Raw genomic sequence first — 18,846 nt, 5'->3', positions numbered from 1 at the left:
GATCTATGAACACCAGGCCTACGCAACAATTTCCCTGTAGCTCCTGCTTTTGGATATGAGATTTTCAATATGAAACAGTTCTTTCTTGGCCCCTATCACTGGTGAGCAGTATCTGATCCATGTAGGCATTTGAGTGTTTGACCACTGCACACTGAAGATTTCGTCAGAAATGGGTCCTTTTTTCTTTAATGTTCAGCTGGCCACCACATTACACATCATTAGTTTCTGATGTAGTGTTCAATGATTCATGAGTTGCGTATAATACCCAGTGCTCATCACAACATGGTCCTGAGTTAGAAAACACTTACTTCCCTAATTTTCTGGAAACACTGGGCTCTAGAGTTGAAGGAGGTAATACATTCACCAACGTGTTAGAGAGCCTTTCTTTGGGTTAGGCTAGTTGAGAAAAGAAATTTAGTACAAGTTGCAGACTGCCATTGTCTGCGCCCAAACACACACGAAAACTAACTGCCAGTGATAAGGCTTCTATAAGTGAATAGAAATCAAATACTCCACACAGTTCTCAGAAACTTCTATAGTCACGTAAACATTAGTGTCGTATCACTCCCATTTAATCATTAAACTTGCAAGGCCACGTAAGTCCCTAAATGATGGGTTTCAAAAAACAACATTCAGGAACTCAAGGGAGGCCCCCTTAGTGACTTGCCACTAATCTAATTTCAGAAGGAATTAATATGCTCCCCAAATTTTTATACACTGGAATCACCTGAAATCTTTGAAAAATGCTGATTTCTAGCTCCTAGCTCCATACATTACGATTTAATTAATACGGGATTGGGATCAGGACACTGAGATTTTTAAAAGCTCCCCCCACGACTCTAATGTCTAATGTCAGCAAGGTTGGAAAGCAGTGAAACACTATAGAAAGTATTCTGGTTCTCTAACGTCCAACAAAATCATAGAAATGTCTCCTTAGAAGAAAGTACAGACAGTTCTCAAAGCTGGCATACCAAATGATCAAAAAGTGAAACTGAGAAAAGAGGGTTCCTGAGGTTTACTATACCTGGCACATAATAAAACAAGCGATACATTTTAATTCATTTTTGTGGTTCAAATGGTTATTGTGCAATAAGGTGACCCAAAACCAACTTTAATTGACACTAGAATAAAAAACTTTCAAATTTTTTACTGAATTGTCAGAACCTGGAAAAATACAGGCAATGGTATCATTATACTACAAATATTTATGCTAAGCAATATTCTATTTATAATATCACCAAGAAAGGGGCACCATCAGAAAGATTCCTTTATTAAATAAAAATGTATCAGGTATTTATGTATCATTCAACAAACATTTACCAAGCAAGCATCTACTAAGCGACAGAGATGGGCACTAAGGATAGAGCACTGAACAAATGAAGAAAACAAAACAAAAAATCAATACCTTCAGAGAGGCTGTATAGATCTAGGGTGTGAGACGAGAAAAACAAGTAAACTACAAATAAGAGGTAGGGAGTGGGGGATACCGGGGGTCAGCTGGGCTTTGCGATTTTAAATAAAGAAGTCTAGGGGAGACTGGGTGGCTCAGTGGGTTAAGCCTCTGCCTTCAGCTCATGTCATGATCCCAGAGTCCTGGGATCGAGCCCCCGCATCAGGCTCTCTGCTCAGCAGGGAGCCTGCTTCCCCCTGTCTCTCTGCCTACCTCTCTGCCTACTTGTGATCTCGGTCAAATAAATAAAATCTTTAAAAAAAAAGAAAAGAAAAGAAGTCTAGAAAGGAAACATCAGAGAAGAGACTTGCGAGTGGTGTTAGAGGACATATATAATGAATATGTGCTGAAGGCCATAAAGTACACTCACGAAGGTAATAATGCCGAGAGAGCAAAAGTGACCAATCTGAAGAGTGTCATACCTCCATGTGGAATCTTAGGGTTCTCGGGGAGTCTTCCGGGATCAGTAAAAGAGGCTCTCACTAAAGCAACCAGACAAAATATGGCAATGCCATAGAATACTTGGAAATAAATGAGAAAGTTAAGTAAATGAAATTAGTTATTCATTCTTTAAAACACTTTATCAAGAAGTATATTCAAAGTTTAAATGCATGTTTTAATTAATGCCATCAGAATAATGTTCAAATCAAAAATGGGAAAATTAAATGATTAAATAAAATAATTAATTAAACATTCATTTCATTCATCAAATAATACTGCCAACAGGACTATCTCATACATATTAACTTTAAATATTATTTTGCGTAATAACTGATAAACTTGTTATAAATCAGATTTTTTATTAACAGAGATTCCTTGTCAATAATGGCATAAATGAATGGGCTCCCTTTTAATTACTACATGTACAAATATATATTTGACAGAATCAAAGCAGCATTTTAAAACCCATCCTACAATTAAACTTTTTCATTACCTCTAATTGGTTATCTTCAAAATTATTTTGAGCTAGAGACATTCAATTGCTCCTTTTCATAGAGCCTATGATATTAATGTAATGTAAAAATAAAGATTCCAGGAATTTTGAGTTTTTAAAAGAATAACTAGAAAAATAACAGTAAGGAAAAATAGATCATTCATTATAATTCTACCTTTTAAATGAATAAAAAAATGGGCATTTGGCAGAGGAAGGGGAAGACCCCACACCAGTAGTAGGAAATTCAGTTTGAGTGCTAACTCCAGGACTGACTGCATGGTACTGGGTCAGTTTTATCACTTGTATAACAGAGATTATATTTCCCATAGCACTTGTGAGGCCAAAAGGACATAATGCACAAGGAAACTGCCCATGCCATGTATATGTAAAATATATCATTTCAATCTTATTCTTTTAATCATAAGCAAACCATCACCAAATGAAACTACAGCAGAAAATAATTATCCAGAAGTTCAAAGTATTATCATAATCAACATCATAATCAACAATTTTTGTAACATGAAATTCCCATATCTCAGTAACATATATCATCTACATTCTTAAAATTCCTTCTACATTTGAATAAGTATATAATAGAAACATTAAAAATACACACAGACACACACAAAATAGCACTATTGCGCCAGTTTCAATTTAAACAAGATGACCTTTATATATTTCACAGTTAGATATGGAGAAGACACATTTATCCAACCCTGCAAAATCTATAAAAGCCAGTCTTCTTTAAAATTTCCATAATCTGGTACATAACTTAATATTAATATCACTAATAACATTAAAAGGTTATCATAGTGATACTATACTCTAAAAATATTCACAATGAGAAAACTAATTATATAAAGAAATAAAGATCAGAAACTTACTTATTATTAATATGCCTGGAATATGTCCTTCTTCATAGTGAGGAAAGAGGACAATTTTGGGAATTAAAACAATATTGTATAACCAGACAAAGACAATCAAACCCATGCAGCACCAACCATGTGGGTCAACAACAAAGTGAATCCGGAGACCCATTTTGCAGTCCTACAACTGCGTGCCAACCCACAAGGAAAGACGATCCTAAGGAGAGGTGACAAAGAAAAAAGTTACTTATATAGAAAAAAATCATTTGACTAAAACAAAACTACATTACTGGCAACTATAAAATGATACTGAGTTTTGTTTGTTTATTTTTGACAAAATGAAACACACTGGAAAACAAAGAGAAGTTTCAGAGTATTCAAATTTCATCAAAAGCTTCAAATAATTTAATTCCAACTTTTACTATGAACTGCTACCATAGAGGATAAATTGGCAATAGCTTCTGAAGCTAAACATAAGACTGTCCTCAACCCAGCAATTCCCTGTGTCAACCCAAGAAAAGTGAGACACATATCAAAAGATAGATCATTAGATCTCTCTAAAGATTATTAGATAAGATAAGATCTAATGATCATTAATCCTAATCATTAGACTAACTGATAGTCCTCCAAAATAGTGGCCTCCTGTGGTGGGAGGGGAGTTTATCAACTGCAAAAGGATATAAGGGAAGCTTTGAGGGTCTAGAATCGTTCTATATCTTGACCTGGGTGGTGCTTCATGGGTATTCACATACGTAAAAATTCACTGTGCTGTACACTGAAGATTTCTGCAATTTATTTTAAACCACAAAACAATGCCTAATCATTTTTGAAAAATCATAATAAAAAGCAGAAATTAATCACAAATTGCCAAAAATATTCAAATTCGCAGAATGAAGCCCAACTAATCTTACTATTACCAATTCAAGAAGAAATGAGCTTTTTTCATACAAGTGTTAACAAAATGCTCATCGACCTCCCAGTGAGACACTTAAAGTTGATAGTTCTATGTTTATGGTATCAAAACAAGTGATTTAAAATACATGTCTACCTTAGTAGATATAATTTATAAGGCTTGAACAGGAAATTACTCTAGAAGGTCAAGAGAGCACCTTTTACATAAAATACAATGGAATAATACAATAATAAACTACGGCAGTGTTTCTCAAACCTGTAAGCAAACCAAACCTGTAAGCAAACCAGAATCAACTAAGGAGTTTTTTAAAAATACTTATTCCCAGGCCCCGTTCCAGATCTATTGAATCATAACTGTTTATGGAATAAAAGCTAAAAAACCAATAAAATGTCTTAAAATGTTCCCCAGATGTCTCTGATAGAGCAGACTGGTGTCTAGGAGCTACTGATCCAAAAGCTTCCCTCAGACTTCAATGCTAGGGCAAGGAGTTGAACTCAGTTCAGCAAATCTATTCACAGAGCCACCACAACATATCAGTTACTATAGATACAATGATGAGTGAGATGTGGTCTTTGCCCAAAGTAACTAACAGTCTACTGGGGAAAAGAGTCATAAAAATGGGTTTGATATAACACGTGACATATCAGAGATGTAGACAAGATGTCACTAGAGGCCTGGAGGATGGGGACTAGTTAAGTTAGGGCAAGACTTCCTGCAGGTGGTAAAATCTGAGTTCAGTTTTAAAAGATGGGTGAAAGCCATCCAAGCAAAGAAAAGTGGCAACAGAAGGAAGAACAGGAGGTATACAAGAGTAAACGTTGTAGGAGGTATTACAAATTGCCTTCCTACGTCATAAAGCTCACAGTGGAGAGTGAGGGGTGAGAAATAAGGGGCTACGTCACGAAGGACACAAAGATGCCACGTTAGAATGCTAAGACTTCATTCGTAGGCACTGGAAAGTTCCTGATGCAGGAAGTTAACATGAGATTTATAACTTTAAATGAAGTATTGAAGCTCTAGTGTCAAGGATAAATTTAAGATCAGTTAGGCTAAGTAAAGACAAAAGCCAAAAGTAGGTTTGGAGAAGAGATCAACTGAGGAAATAGTTACAATCAAACCAGTACGTTTTACTAACTGACTGGATATTAGGGGTTACAGAGGAAAGACTCAAGAACAACTTCCAGATTGTCATCTTCTATCCCTCACTATCATCATCAGCTGGAGAGCCTCAGGGTCCTGCCCCTTGGAGGTCATGCCAATGTTCTTTAAAGCTACAAAGCTACAGGGACAAAGACAAAAAGAAAGGTTTAGGATTAGCTAATTTTAAAGTAATACCCTGATCCTATCATCTTTAGAACATGCAAATATGGGAGCAGCAGGGGAAAAAAAAAAACCCTCAAATGCAACACTATTCAACTGTTTAAACCAGATATGGTCTAAATTAGTCCTTATGAACGAATTTTAAAATAGGAATAGCACCTAGGCCTTTAAAAAAAGTAAAAGTTGACCTTCACTACCTTTTAATTAGAAAATTAAAAGAACTATCAGTTATCCTTAAGTGAGGAAAGTCACAGAGGATAAATTATACTGTTTAATTTACTGGGTATCTTGGTTTTAAAAAACTAAAGGAGCTTAAATACAAATGATAAGCCGTCTGCATAGCTAAAATGAGAAACATTAAAAAGAATGTTTATTTTTACAGTCCTGCCAACCATCAAGTGCCAAAAGAAATGACAGAAGGCTCTGTCTCTCAACATGTTCAATATTATTAACTTCTTGTACCTTCTCCCTTGTAATGTTTCAGTTCCAGTCAGGACTGAGAAACAGACCATGAGTTCCAAGCATCACAAAGAAGAGAGGACTTCACTACTTATTTCTAAATTTATTAATATTACAAGCAGAAAAACATACAAGCCAGCAAAACAAGCAGCAGAATTCTCAAACACTCATTCATATTTTTGAACTCTATTTTATTCTCTACCAGAGAATAACAAGTTTTTCTTAGGAGATTCCTCACAACTGAAAATACTAGACACTGAACTGTAGAGTAAAGGGTTTCTGATTTTCCTAAGTGTGAGCGTATACAGACAACAAGTTCTAAGAGAACAAGCATCCCCAAGGAAAAGCAAGCAGAGAAAAGAAAAACAGAACAATGAATAAATAAGATGTTGAATTGTTTTTTAAATACCTGATGAGTGAAAATTAGTGTCACATAAGCTTTACAGCTAGACTGTAGAGAAGCAAACAGTAGTCTTCCAAGAGCTCCAAATCAGATTACAACCAGAAACACGTACCTGGTAGAACTGTAGGATCACTTCCCTCAGCTAATATCTACCAGGCGTGGCTTATGGCTGAACAGAAACTATTACACATCCTGAGCCACGACCAGACCGAACACACAGCGCTGCTACCCGATCTGAAGGGTGGCATTTGTAAAATACTTTCCTTAGCTAGAGATCCTGACATGCTAATCTGTCTATTAAAAGGTGAGTTCATAACTCAAACTTTGATGTAACTAGTGGACATACTGGTCCTTCCACATTTTTTAAGATTGCTATCTGGTAACTCTACCTGAGTGCTGTGACTAACTTCATTAACGATGTAAATTACTACAGCACCAACTTTTTTTTTAAAGATATAATTCAGCTCTAATAAACTAGACTACATAAATATTTTCAATGCCCAAACTATTCTAGTAGGAAACGACCTTTCCTTTTTTGCCTTTTTAGGACACTAAATTTTACTCTGCATTTTCTTCAGGAAGAAGACTCAAATCACTATGAAAAGAAAGGGATAGAAAACTATTATAGGACAGAAAACTACAACATGAAAATGCAGATTTTAGAAAATGATAAAAATTAGCCAAGATAATTTACAAGAAATCTAGCCAAATGTTCTCTCGAACCTTAAGAGTTTTATATGACTCTCCACCTCAGCCAATGGTCTTATAAATGTTCCATGAATATGAAAAAAAAAATTTCCCTCTCTCATTCCTCCTATCTGAAACATCCCTATCATTCTTGTTTACTCTACTTAAATTCAATTCATACTTCAAGGTCAATTTGAATCTCACTCTCCAGACGAAATTTTTCCTGCCACCTCAGCTTACAGCGATTTTCCTCTTCTAAATTCCATAACACAAGGCAAAACTGGTACAAGAAAACAGCAAGTGGTTTTGTAATCTCAAAATGAGAAAGAACCTCATAAGAGACCACATAAAGATTAAAATTTCTGAAGCCTACAATGTACCAAAAACAAAGTCAAAAGACAAAGTATCCCTTTAAAAAAAAAAAGGACAACATATGACTGGTAAGAGTCATACAAAGTAAATACACAGAGAAGCAATTCACAAAAGAAAACAAAATTTAATGGCTAATCATTACTGATTAGGAAAATGTGAAATAACTAGGTATGCTTTTTCATCCTTTGTATGCACAAAATTTTGGGAAGACAGATGATTATTCAATGACAAGAGAGCACAGAGAAAAGGACATTCCCATCCACTACAGCTATGCATGTAAACTGATACAATCATCTTTAGAGGGCAATGCAGCAGTATCTATTAAAAAGTCAAACTCTTTGACCCATATTTGTATCTCTAGTAAGTGCTACCAAAGTACTCATTAGAGTGAGGAGGTACAGATACATTCAAGGTGTTCCACACACTGCTTATTGTAATCATAAAAATTGGGGACAACATCAATGTTTATGAAGAGGGAGGGGACTGATCAAATAAATTATAAGACATCCAAGGTGTAGCATTATTTCCAAGCTACTGCAATTAAAAAAAAAATGAAAGAAAGAAAGAAAAGAAAAAAGGAGATAGATTTAGATCTGCACATGGGTACAGACACGTAGTGTTGAATGAACGAAAGGAGGTTATGAGAGAAAAGCTTAACAGTGGTTTCCTAGAGTAGAGGAGGATAATGAGAGACTAGGAAAAGGTATAAGGGAACACTTTGGTTCCCTCATAAAGATCTCTATCTTGGTATGAATTTGAGATAAACAGGTTGTGAATTTGTCGAAAGTCAGCAAATTTACCCTTAAGAATGGTGTATTTCATGGTATGTAAATTTACCTTTAAAAAACCCTATAAACCAACATTGAACTCTAGCTAATGATAGTAGGCTGAAGTTATCAGGGAGGGGGCGGAAGGAAGAAATGTACTGATGTCTGCAATTTACTATGAAATGGATCAAAAAAAAATAAAGTGGATTGATGGATGGACAGAGAGATGGTTGAGCATGTGATGAAATTTAATAAAATATTAGTGGAAGAACTAAGAGTTAGGTATTCAGGTGTTATACCATAGAATTTTTTCAACTCTTCTGTTTAAAATTTTTCACAATTAAATGTTGGCGGGGAAAGCAAATTACAGAAAAGTTCATATAACATGATTCTTTTTTTGTTGTTGTTAAGAAACATGTATTAGCAATTTCTATATATGGATAGGGAATAAGAATTCTAGAAGAAAACATGTCCATCAAACTGTTAACACTAATGGTTATCACTGGGCTATCTAAAGGACAGAGCAGTGAAAAGAAAGCTTTCACATTTCATGTGTGGCTTATGTGGTCTTCTAAGTTTATTAATAAACATATGCACTTCTAAATTCTTTTCAACCAACTGAAAAATAAAGATTGCCTAGGGGTTCTGATGAGACACTACAACCTTGTACATAAGATGTTTAATTTAAGCTCTCTTTATCATTATATTTATTACCCTAATATTAATTGTTTTTAAAATTAATCTTTTTTAAAATGCAGTGTAGAAGCATCAGCTATAAAGCCATTTCAAGTTTGTGTTTCTGAAATTTGTATTACTTACAGTTTACTTTTCTCTATGGAAAAAGAAATTTCTTATTCAAGAAAATGCCTAGTTAAAATTTAATATGAAAAATTTTAAATAAACATAATGTAACTACAATTATCTTTTTTTGCAAACGAACAGTCGTTTAATGCATCTAAAAATAAGACTTTAAGGATACTATGCCACATAATACAGAAACATATTCCCATGTAAAATTAAATGTGGACTTACCAACTTGCAAATTCACCAAGATGTGTTGTAATTCTGGTGCTTGCATTTAGAGGTTTTATCTTCATTCATTCCTTTTTTAATTACATCCCAACAAATGGATCTCTCCTCAATAACAGTTCTCCATGAGAATCTATTAATGGTTTAACAAATAATGATCTCTTACAAAGATAAGAATTGCAAGTCGCTAAATATTCTGTGAAAATGTCAATTACAGAAGTTTTAAATTCAAAAATAAGATGACTCAACTCTACCTGATTTTGTGTTTCCATATCCTACTCCATCCCCCCAAAATCTGCATTTGATTATATCATTATACAGGAAAGTTCTCTCTTTTGAAACCACCCAGTTCCCATAAAATCAAATTAGTATTGTGTGTCCAACATTTGGGCTTCATCAAACTTCCTGACCACAAATCACAAAATGACAACAGATTCTGAGATCACTGATGAGACAAAATGCATTGTAATGTCTATCAAGATGTGAGGCTGGAACTATCCAATCACAATTGACAAACATAAAGAGTTTAAAATAGAAGCAAGTTTAAGTTTAAAATGTTTTAAGGGAAAAAAGCTATCCTCCTGTAATGAACCATTAAGAGAATCAACCATCAAAGTTAGTTTCTACAGTTCAAGTTTAAACTATAATACTGTAAAGAGTTCTAGATAACATACACACAGAGATTCAGTATTTTATTAATTCAATTAGCATCTATTGACTATATACTATGCTTTTGCACAGGATACAGATAAAAAAGAGATGGGCCCCATCCTCAGTAAAGACAGACTAGGTATCAGACCAGATCAATACCTTGTAGGACAAGGTGCACTAGAGGGCAAGATGGCAGGAATGCAGCTCATTTAGGAAGGGTACTGGCTCATGGAACTTTTTTCAGTTATGGGAATATTTATGTACATACTAGGTAGTAGTACAAAAGGTATTTCTTATGGTGAGGTGCCATCAGGAAAAGGTTTCTGGAGAGAGTGAAACCTGTGAGTTAGCTAGTCAAAGAATGGAGGCTCTTCTGAACAAAAGAGCAAAATAAGAAAAAGTATGGAAGCAGGCAGAGAAAACCAAAGTAAAGCGAAATGACTAGATTCATTGCATATGTAAGAATGGGGTAAAACATGTTTAACCTTTTGAGTACACTCACCTCTAAGAAATGTATTTCGCAATATTACCAGTACACACAGAAATATATGATATGAGAATGTTTTATACTCATTAAATAAAACATAATTGAAAAGGTTTAATAAAGTATTTGCTCTTACTACACTGTTACTCTATTTTACCCTAGTTCACTTCAATAAAAATATATAACGTTGGTCACAGCCCACTAAAGGGATTTCATGATCCACAAGAAAAGAATGATTTAAGAGCAAAAAACACTGTTAAACCATGCTAATGAGTTTGGACTTTGCAACAAACACAGCGGGAAACCATTGCAGGATTTTAGGCGGAAGAATGCCATGACGAAGTTCACATTTTGGAAGAACAGCAACACTAGGAAGGATGGACTTGGGTGGAGGGATAAGGCTCCAAAGCTGACTACATAAAATAAGCTCCGCTTACTGGTCACCCAGGTGAGAAAGGAGGGGGAGGGGGAAGACCAAAACAGTAGTGACTTATAAGGGGAGTGTGGAACAACTGGGGTAAAGAACGAATACTTAGGACAGGAGACACGCTGGAAATGGGCAGATTAAGAATTTAATGAGTAAAATCAACAGAACTTGGTGATCAATTAAAAGCAAAGGGTAGGGGCACCTGGGTGGCTCAGTTGGTTAAGCAACTGCCTTCAGCTCAGGTCATGATCCTGGAGTCCCAGGATTGAGTCCCGCATTGGGCTCCCAGTTCCATGGGGAGTCTGCTTCTCCCTCTGACCTTCTCCCCGCTCCCCTCTCATGTTCTCTCTCTCACTCTCTCTCTCTCTCAAATAAAAAAATAAAATCTCACCAAAAAAAAAAAAAGCAAAGGGCAGACTGTAGGTTTTTGGTGTAGGAACTACATGAAGGGGTAGTACCATTTCCAAGACAGAAAACGAAGGACAAGTTAGGAGTGTCTTAAGTATACTGCTTACCATAGCAAAAGGAAAGTATTACATTCTGAGGATGTGAGAACTATATCTAAATCATTAGCATTACATTTCCATTCCTCTTATAGACTTTTTTAACTCTATTTTCTCCCAGCGTCAATTTCTCTATGGCCATGATTGTTAGATTGTCAAATGCAATTTGTTTCTACACTAACTTTCTAAGCTAGTGTAGAGGGCTTTCCTTGCCTGCACCTTTGATTTTTTTTTTAGAGACAAAATATGGAGTGACAAAGTAGAGGAGCTGCTACTCTAAGAACAAATTAATGAGCTGATCTTCTTCTAGAAAAATATCACAAGCAGAATTAAATACGGTACTACAAAATGTCTGAGACAGGGCCAACATCAATAACGCTGCTATGGCTATGACTCTAGGGTGGCTTCCTAATGTTTCAGCAAAACAGTACTTCCTGTCAGAATTATTAGGTAATAGCCCAAGTCAAACATCTATGAGTCAAACCCCAGTCACTCACTGGCTTACACTCAAGGAAAACTCCTAGTTTACATTTTCAGTTATTAGAGCTACACTGCACCAGAGCATTTCCAACGGGATGACCATTTTATCTAATTCAGCAGCATCACCGACATCATGGAATCAAATCTCACCTATGTGGTACAGAAACAATGCTAGGCTTAAAACTCCATGTAATTTGGGGATAACGAATAATATCCCAAAGTTTCATAACTATAAAAGGTCATGAGGTCATTAGGTATTTTTAACATTGTGATGTCTGAAAGAATACAATCAACAATTCACAGGGCAAACAAAACAAAACAAATTCCACAGAAAGTTCCCAAAAGAAAACAGTTAATAGGGGCGCCTGGGTGGCTCAGTGGGTTAAAGCCTCTGCCTTCGGCTCAGGTCATGATCCCAGGGTTGAGCCCCACATCAGGCTCTCTGCTCAGCAGGGAGCCTGCTCCCCCCCCCCCAACCTTCTCTGCTTGTCTCTCTGCCTACTTGTGATCTCTGTCTGTCAAATAAATAAAATCTTAAAAAAAAAAAAAAGTTAATATACAGATATATAAAATTTAAACTTAAAACTGTACCTTAAAATGAAGTTACAACTACATACTTTTAAACATATTTATATAGATATTTAACTTCTGATGTTGTCTACTCTGAAAATTGGCCAGGATAAATAATTCTACCCAAACTATCAAGCTACAGAGGCACCTGGGTGGCTGAGTCGGTTAGGCAGCTGACTCTTGATTTCGGTTCAGGTAATGATTTCAGGGTCCTGGGACAGGCCCCGAATCAGGTTCCACACTCTCTCTGCCCCTCCCCTTGCTCCTGTTCTCTCTCTCTCTCTCTCTAAAATAAATATATCATTTAAAAAATATATATATATATTTTTAAAAATAAAAAACATATCAGGCTATAGCTGTTTCTAATAATTAGCCAAGGGGGTAATTCAATTTTTAAAATATCATATAGGTATTCAGTTTATTTCACGAGTAGGAAATTAATCTTGTGGGGATATGAAAAAGAGAGTCACATTCAAATTATGACACAGCCTCCAAGCTGCCGTTTCTTTTCAAGCTTCCGTTTAGCCATCTGTAAAATGGTGATAAAAATAACTCATGGAATTGTTGTCATGCTTAAATGAGAAACTGCCTGACAAATGAAAAGCAACTCCCAAAACAGTAACTTTAAAGGGGAGAGGGAGATAGGAGAGGAAGAGAGACAAATTAAGTTTTACTTTGAGTCTTGCAAACTCCAGAATCAATGTTTCTGGGTCCCTATCTTTAAAGTCATGATACAATTTAACCATACCCCAGCTCTACTTCCTCTAACACTAAAGACTGAGAACACTTGTCAGGAATGAGAACCCTCCCACAGCCCAGTCTTTCAGCTGTTATCATACCAGGAGCATAGAGGAAGTTTTATTTCCACATGTTGGCATGGGGTCTCTTCAAGCAGAAAACTGAAAATAGAGATTTGATCTAAAATGGAGTGAACTAAAACCTTCAAACCAAAGTCTTTCAAGGAAAAGCAGAAAAGCAGAAGGGCTGGTAATTTAAGGACTAAAACACAGGAGCAAATCAGGACCTGCTTTCAGAAACTAATGAAGAATGCACAATTCTGACTCAATGCTGAGTTCTCCAGGAATTCTTTGTGAAAATGTGGGTAGGCAAAGTGTCAAAGCAGAACATACTTATACCATCAATGGTTTCAAGAACCCACTTCTAGAACAAGTCCTTAAATCACTACATTCTAGGCAAAACTGCACATAAGCCATTGCTCCTCCGTGTGCCTGCTTCATGAGTGAAAAATAAATGTAAATTAACACCTCCATTAAAAATACTGTACTGCAGTGATACACTTCATTAGAATTCCCTAACAGAAAGTCAAAGTAGCTTTGAAGGTGTGGGATAATATGAATTAAAGATACCAAATACTGCTTGAGTCGGTATAAAATGTCACGTGGGAATCTTCACTTAGAAGACAGAGATGTGGAAAAGGGTCAGGAAAGGCAAGAAGAACTAAGGCTGAATGTAGAGTAGGACAGAAGGCTACAGATAACCTTCGCTTCAAACACAGCACAAGGAAAAACCTTCAGATAAAGTAAAAGCCAGAAATGAAGAGGCTCTGGTGTATCCTGGACATGAACCTGACACGTTCTTCCAAGGGGGAAGGGAAACTAGCTACCTACCTCTAGTACCCACTCCACCAAGACAAACTGAACAACAACAAATCAGAGTTCCTTCGCACTAGACTTTACCAAAGCAGGCACAGTTCAAGAACAATACTACCAAAAGAAATCATCACTCCTTACTTGCTTGAAGCTGAAAATCCTACAGGAGATTATCTGTTCCATAATTATGGATAAAAGGCTTAAAATCAGAAACCTGGCTGAGATCACACATGAGCATGTTAAAGTTAGAAAGAACTAACATAAAACTCATCAGCGAATGGCAAAATACTAATTTTTAACCTAACCTGCCCTTTTGTGGAAGCAGCAACAGTTAGATGAAGGGAGCAGATACCTAGTTGGCCTCTTAAATGGGATGAAGTTAATTTACCTACGAGGTAAAGCACAGAGCAAGAGGAGGCCTAAATGGCAGGAGACAAACTTGGAAAATGTTACGTCTTTTCCCTAGGGTACGTCAAAAGAGGAAATAAGTAAATAACCTACCATCCTCCTAAGATACTTTTGTCGAGGTAGCTACCAATGAGAGCAGTGCTACATCTGTGAATAACTAGGTTTATTCAATTTACCAATGAATCACTATGCTGACAATAAAAAAGGGGTTTTCCCCCATTTATTCTTGTCTCTTACCTGTGTTTTTCACTGATAACAAAAGAGTTCAAACATTTTCAGCTTAAAGCGCTTATTAAATAAGAGCTATAAGTGCACTGATTATTCTGCTAGATGTTAAAATGCCATTTATACTTAGTGCACTTGAAAAATTGACTCTGAGCCCTAATGTTTTACTGAAGCAATATAAAATTCCTTCATGCCTTAATACAAAAGTAAAACTGAGCTTAGGGAAAACTCCCTGGGAATAAAAATAGCTTTTCCTCTGTCTTCCCTGTTACACCTATTAATATGGATACTACCAGTATGTAGCCTTCTATGCTGAAAAAGATTGTATTGACTCACACTCAATTACAATCCCAGAAAAAAAGCTCCATGGAGACAATACTAGACTTCTCAATTAGTTTCTTCACTAATACGTGGCATTATTTTATCCATGCACTTTTCCACAGGTTCTGAATCAGGCCCTATGAATTAAAGAAATCAGGCAGTGGACAAATAAGTAGTAAAAATTGTATGATTCATACTGATGATCACTTCTTCTTTAGAATCTATCTGATAAGCTGATGGTTACATGTGTGCATTTTAAAATACCTACATTTCTTGTATTAAATAAAACACCCCAGAGATAGGCAGTGTGACACGGTTACCATCATTTTATTGAAAATATGCTCTATTTTGGGACACCTGGGTGGCTCAGTGGGTTAGGTGGCTGCCTTCAGCTCAGGTCATGATCCCAGAGTCCTGGGATCGAGCCCCGTGTCACGCTCCCTCCTTAGTGGGGAAGCCTCTTTTTCCCTCTCCCTCTGCCTGCCACTCCCCCTGCTTGTGTGTGCTCTCTGTCAAATTAATAAAATCTTTAAAATATGTTCTATTTCACTGATTCCAACTACAGCTTTTAAAGTATTTTACATTTAACAGAAATCACCACAGTTGGAAGGGACCTAATATACATCCAAAATGAGGAATTCTACACCAAATACTATTCCAAAAGTATAGAAATATATATATTTTTAGTTATATTTTGATATAATTTTCCCAATACTTCTGCAGGTGTATGTTTAAAATGTGCTCTTAACATGTTAAAGGGTTTTAAATTAATTACAAACGTAACATATAAAGCTCAAATGAGCCTTGAAGACTTTAGCCTAACTCCTTAGTTGTATAGATGAGAAAACAGGGTGAGTCACTCACCTATCCGTGACCCTACAGCTGGACTGTGACAGCAATGTGACCAGAATCGAGTTTTTCTTTCCACTACACTAAATCTCATTTGGTTCTTCCTTCCAATCGATTTCGCTCCTCATCACTTCCTCAAAAATCTTTTTGCCATTAAGAGGTCGAACAACTAAAGCAACATAAAACACTGCTCTAGATTTTATCTGTAAAATAAGTAAAATCTAAAGAAATGGGAGGATTTAACAAGCCATTGTGCAAAAAGCCCAAGGAAGGCACATACCAAGCAATCATCAAATGATAACTATTATTATTCGTTATTATTATTATTTTTACCACAAGGAAGGTAGTGATTTTTTTTTAAGGATACTACATATTACCATCCTAGACTGAGGATCCACTGACACATCATCTTTTCAACTTGCGATTAATTATCCTCAGTCGTCTTTTTAGGCTGTAACTTTACACTATGATTTATGACCCACAATGACCTTGATTTTTTTTTTCCTCTTGACTTTTATGGGACTGCCGTAACTGCAATATTTTCGAGTAATAACCGGTCAGGTTCTCTCAGCCCTAGAGATACAGACATCCTCCACTGACTCACAAGGGATTTTAAAATGTGACCCAAATATAGCTTGAGAAACCACAACTTTAAATGGACTCTACACTTAAAATCCAGCGACCTATTTATTATCGTGAATGGTAACAAGTGCAAACTGCTGCTATCCATAAGCCATTTTCTCAAAATCATTCTCAGATCTGGAGGGAGGGAGGCAGAAGGTCAATAAAAAAGCAAACTATTTCTGCTCCCGCCTAGTCCTCCGCAGCCTCACACCAGCGATCTGGAAATGAATGAAAGGCTGCGACAACAGATAAATCCGGGATCCCTGCGCAGATCTCCGGACAGGGGTGCAGAGAGGGAAACTGGAGTTCACAGGCGAGAAACTCTGGGCACAAATTTAATCAATTAAAAAGCAAACGCGGGGGGGGGGGGGGGAGAGAACCCAACCCTAAATCACCTCGGCTAGAACAGGAACCCACCCCCCACCCCCAGTTCTGGGAGGGGGAGCTGGCGGGCGGCTGCGGCTCCGGCTCCTGCTGCAGCTACTCTGAGACCCGCGGGGCCCGGGCGAGCGGGATTTGGAGCCGGAGCTCGGGCGAGGGGGCAGGTGCCGGGGGCAGGTGTCGAGAGAGGCAGGTGCGGGGAGGGGCAGGGCGCGGGGCGGGAGCGCGGCCAGGTGAGGACGGCTGGCGCCCGGCAGCGACAGCGGCGGCGGGGGCCCGGCGGGGCGGGGGCTGGGGGGGAGGAGGTACGGGGGCGGCCGCGTCGGCCCCGCGCCTGCACACACTCACCGGCGCCGGCGGGCTCGCCTCTCGCCGCCGCTGCTCTCGCGGCCGCCAGCCGCTCTTCCCCCTCCTCCTCCGCCGGCGCCGCCGCCGTCGCCCAGGCCGGGCCGCGTTCCCCTTCCGCTTCCGGGAGCCGGAGCGCCCGGGCCGGCGGGGTGGGTGTGCGCCCGCCCGCGCGCTGGGGCTACCGGCCGCCGCCGTCGCCGTCTGCGCTCCGCTGCCGGGAGCCGCGATGGGAGCCGCCGAGGGCCGAAAGAGCAGAAATCGCGCCGCCGGCGGGGGGAGATGCGCCCCGGCTCCAGGCCGCGTGCGGCGGTCCCCGCGCCGTCACCGGAACACTCGTACCTGACGCACCTCGGCGCCTCCGCCCTCCCCTGCTGCCACCTTCCCAGCTGTGCCTGGGCCGTCCTTCTCTTTGTCCCCACACCCCTCACTGTCCCCCTCTAAGGGGGACCGCAGAGGGGCCTTCGTGTAAGGATTGCCGAGTAGCCCTCTTCCTTCAGGGCCAAAGGCCAACAGGCCTCTGTATTCCGCTAAGGCGTTCTGGATGTCCCCTGGTACCTTGTTTCAAAGTGCGCCCGCAGCAACTGCATTCTCTGGGAACTTGTTAGACATGCACCACCTCAGATCTGCTGAATCAGTATCTGCATTTTAACAAGATCTCCAGGTGATCCCTACATGTGCACCTTACGTACTGAAAGGCACCCGATTCTAGTGCCTGTCCTTGCCCTCTTCAGACCCTCTATGCAGCAAGAGCCAGGGTTGCCCAGCTATCTACGATGTTGTCGGTTCCCGTGGGCCACCCCAGTCCATACCCAAACCAGCTTTACTCGGTATTTAAGGAAACATCCAAAAGTTGTCAGCTTTCCCATCCCTGCAGCCTAGGAAAAATTAGTTGACCCAACATTGTAAATAATCAACCCACCACCCGGTTTCTTACCAAACACCAGAGACCTACTTTAAAACCTCCCTTCTCTTCCCTCTCCTAAGCCAAGCAGTACTTTGGATACAGTATTACACCGTTTGTAGTAATGTAGAGCTAAATCTTTGTGCCTGCATGCCACAGGAGATCATGTATGGATGGAAGAATATTACTTGATACATAAAATCTGAGCTTCTTATAGGATGGCATTGAAAGCCCTACTCTAGTAGTAGTAGTAGTACTAGTAGGACTACTCGTAAGTAGTCCTACTCTACTTACCTGTGCAGTCGTAGCTCAAATGAACTTGATTCATTTAGCCTTCCTAGGTTGTCCTTTGTCTTCCTCCCTGATGGTCATTATCCATACTTGGGATTCAGTTCAAATCCTGCCAGCCCAGAGTACTCTCCCCCCCCAACACACTGTACTTAATGTCACACACACATGAAGCTTATTTTGAAACCATATGTTACCTTGTATTGCTAGGTATTTTTAAACATGTTATGTTCTGATGTATTTCAATTAGAAATACCTTAAGACCTTAAGGACCTACACCAGTAGATATCAAAGTGTAGTCCTCACACTAGCAGCATCAACATCACCTGTAAACTAGTGAGAGATCTGCATTCTCCAGCCCCATCCCAGAAATACTGTATTAGAAACTTCAGGGATGAAGCCCAGCAATCACTGTTTTCATAAGCCTTCTGGCTGATTCTAATGCACACTCAAGTTTTAAAACTACTGACCTGGAATATTGTCTTTTACCCCCAAAGGAACTCAATGATTGGGATTGATTTGACTATATGCAAGTTTTATTGTCTTTCAGATTAAGCAATCAGCTCCTCCATTTAT

General features: G+C 38.6%; 1 protein-coding gene across 5 annotated transcripts in view; it reads right to left on the bottom strand.

The window, feature by feature from the left end:
- Positions 1-17,219, bottom strand: part of ZDHHC21 (zinc finger DHHC-type palmitoyltransferase 21) — a 67,608-nt gene extending 50,389 nt beyond the window's left edge. Inside the window, exons 1-6 of one of the 5 annotated variants that reach the window (XM_046022812.1) lie at positions 16,748-16,893; positions 15,744-15,897; positions 14,895-15,016; positions 9,204-9,333; positions 3,269-3,467; positions 1,873-1,971 (exon numbers count right to left, since the gene is read on the bottom strand). In XM_046022812.1, the coding sequence (XP_045878768.1) occupies positions 1,873-1,971; positions 3,269-3,422 (253 nt within the window). In that variant the 5' untranslated portion in view covers positions 3,423-3,467; positions 9,204-9,333; positions 14,895-15,016; positions 15,744-15,897; positions 16,748-16,893. Of the gene's footprint in view, positions 1-1,872; positions 1,972-3,268; positions 3,468-9,203; positions 9,334-14,894; positions 15,017-15,743; positions 15,898-16,747; positions 16,894-17,081 lie in introns of those variants that run through there. The other 4 variants (XM_046022815.1, XM_046022813.1, XM_046022810.1 and 1 more) reach the window with 4 other exon arrangements.
- Positions 17,220-18,846: the final 1,627 nt, after the last annotated feature.

Source organism: Meles meles, chromosome 11 (genome assembly GCF_922984935.1).
Source record: "Meles meles chromosome 11, mMelMel3.1 paternal haplotype, whole genome shotgun sequence".
NCBI lineage: Eukaryota > Metazoa > Chordata > Mammalia > Carnivora > Mustelidae > Meles > Meles meles.
The sequence above is the reverse complement of the archived record's forward strand: the minus strand, read 5'-3'. Positions and strand labels throughout refer to the sequence as shown.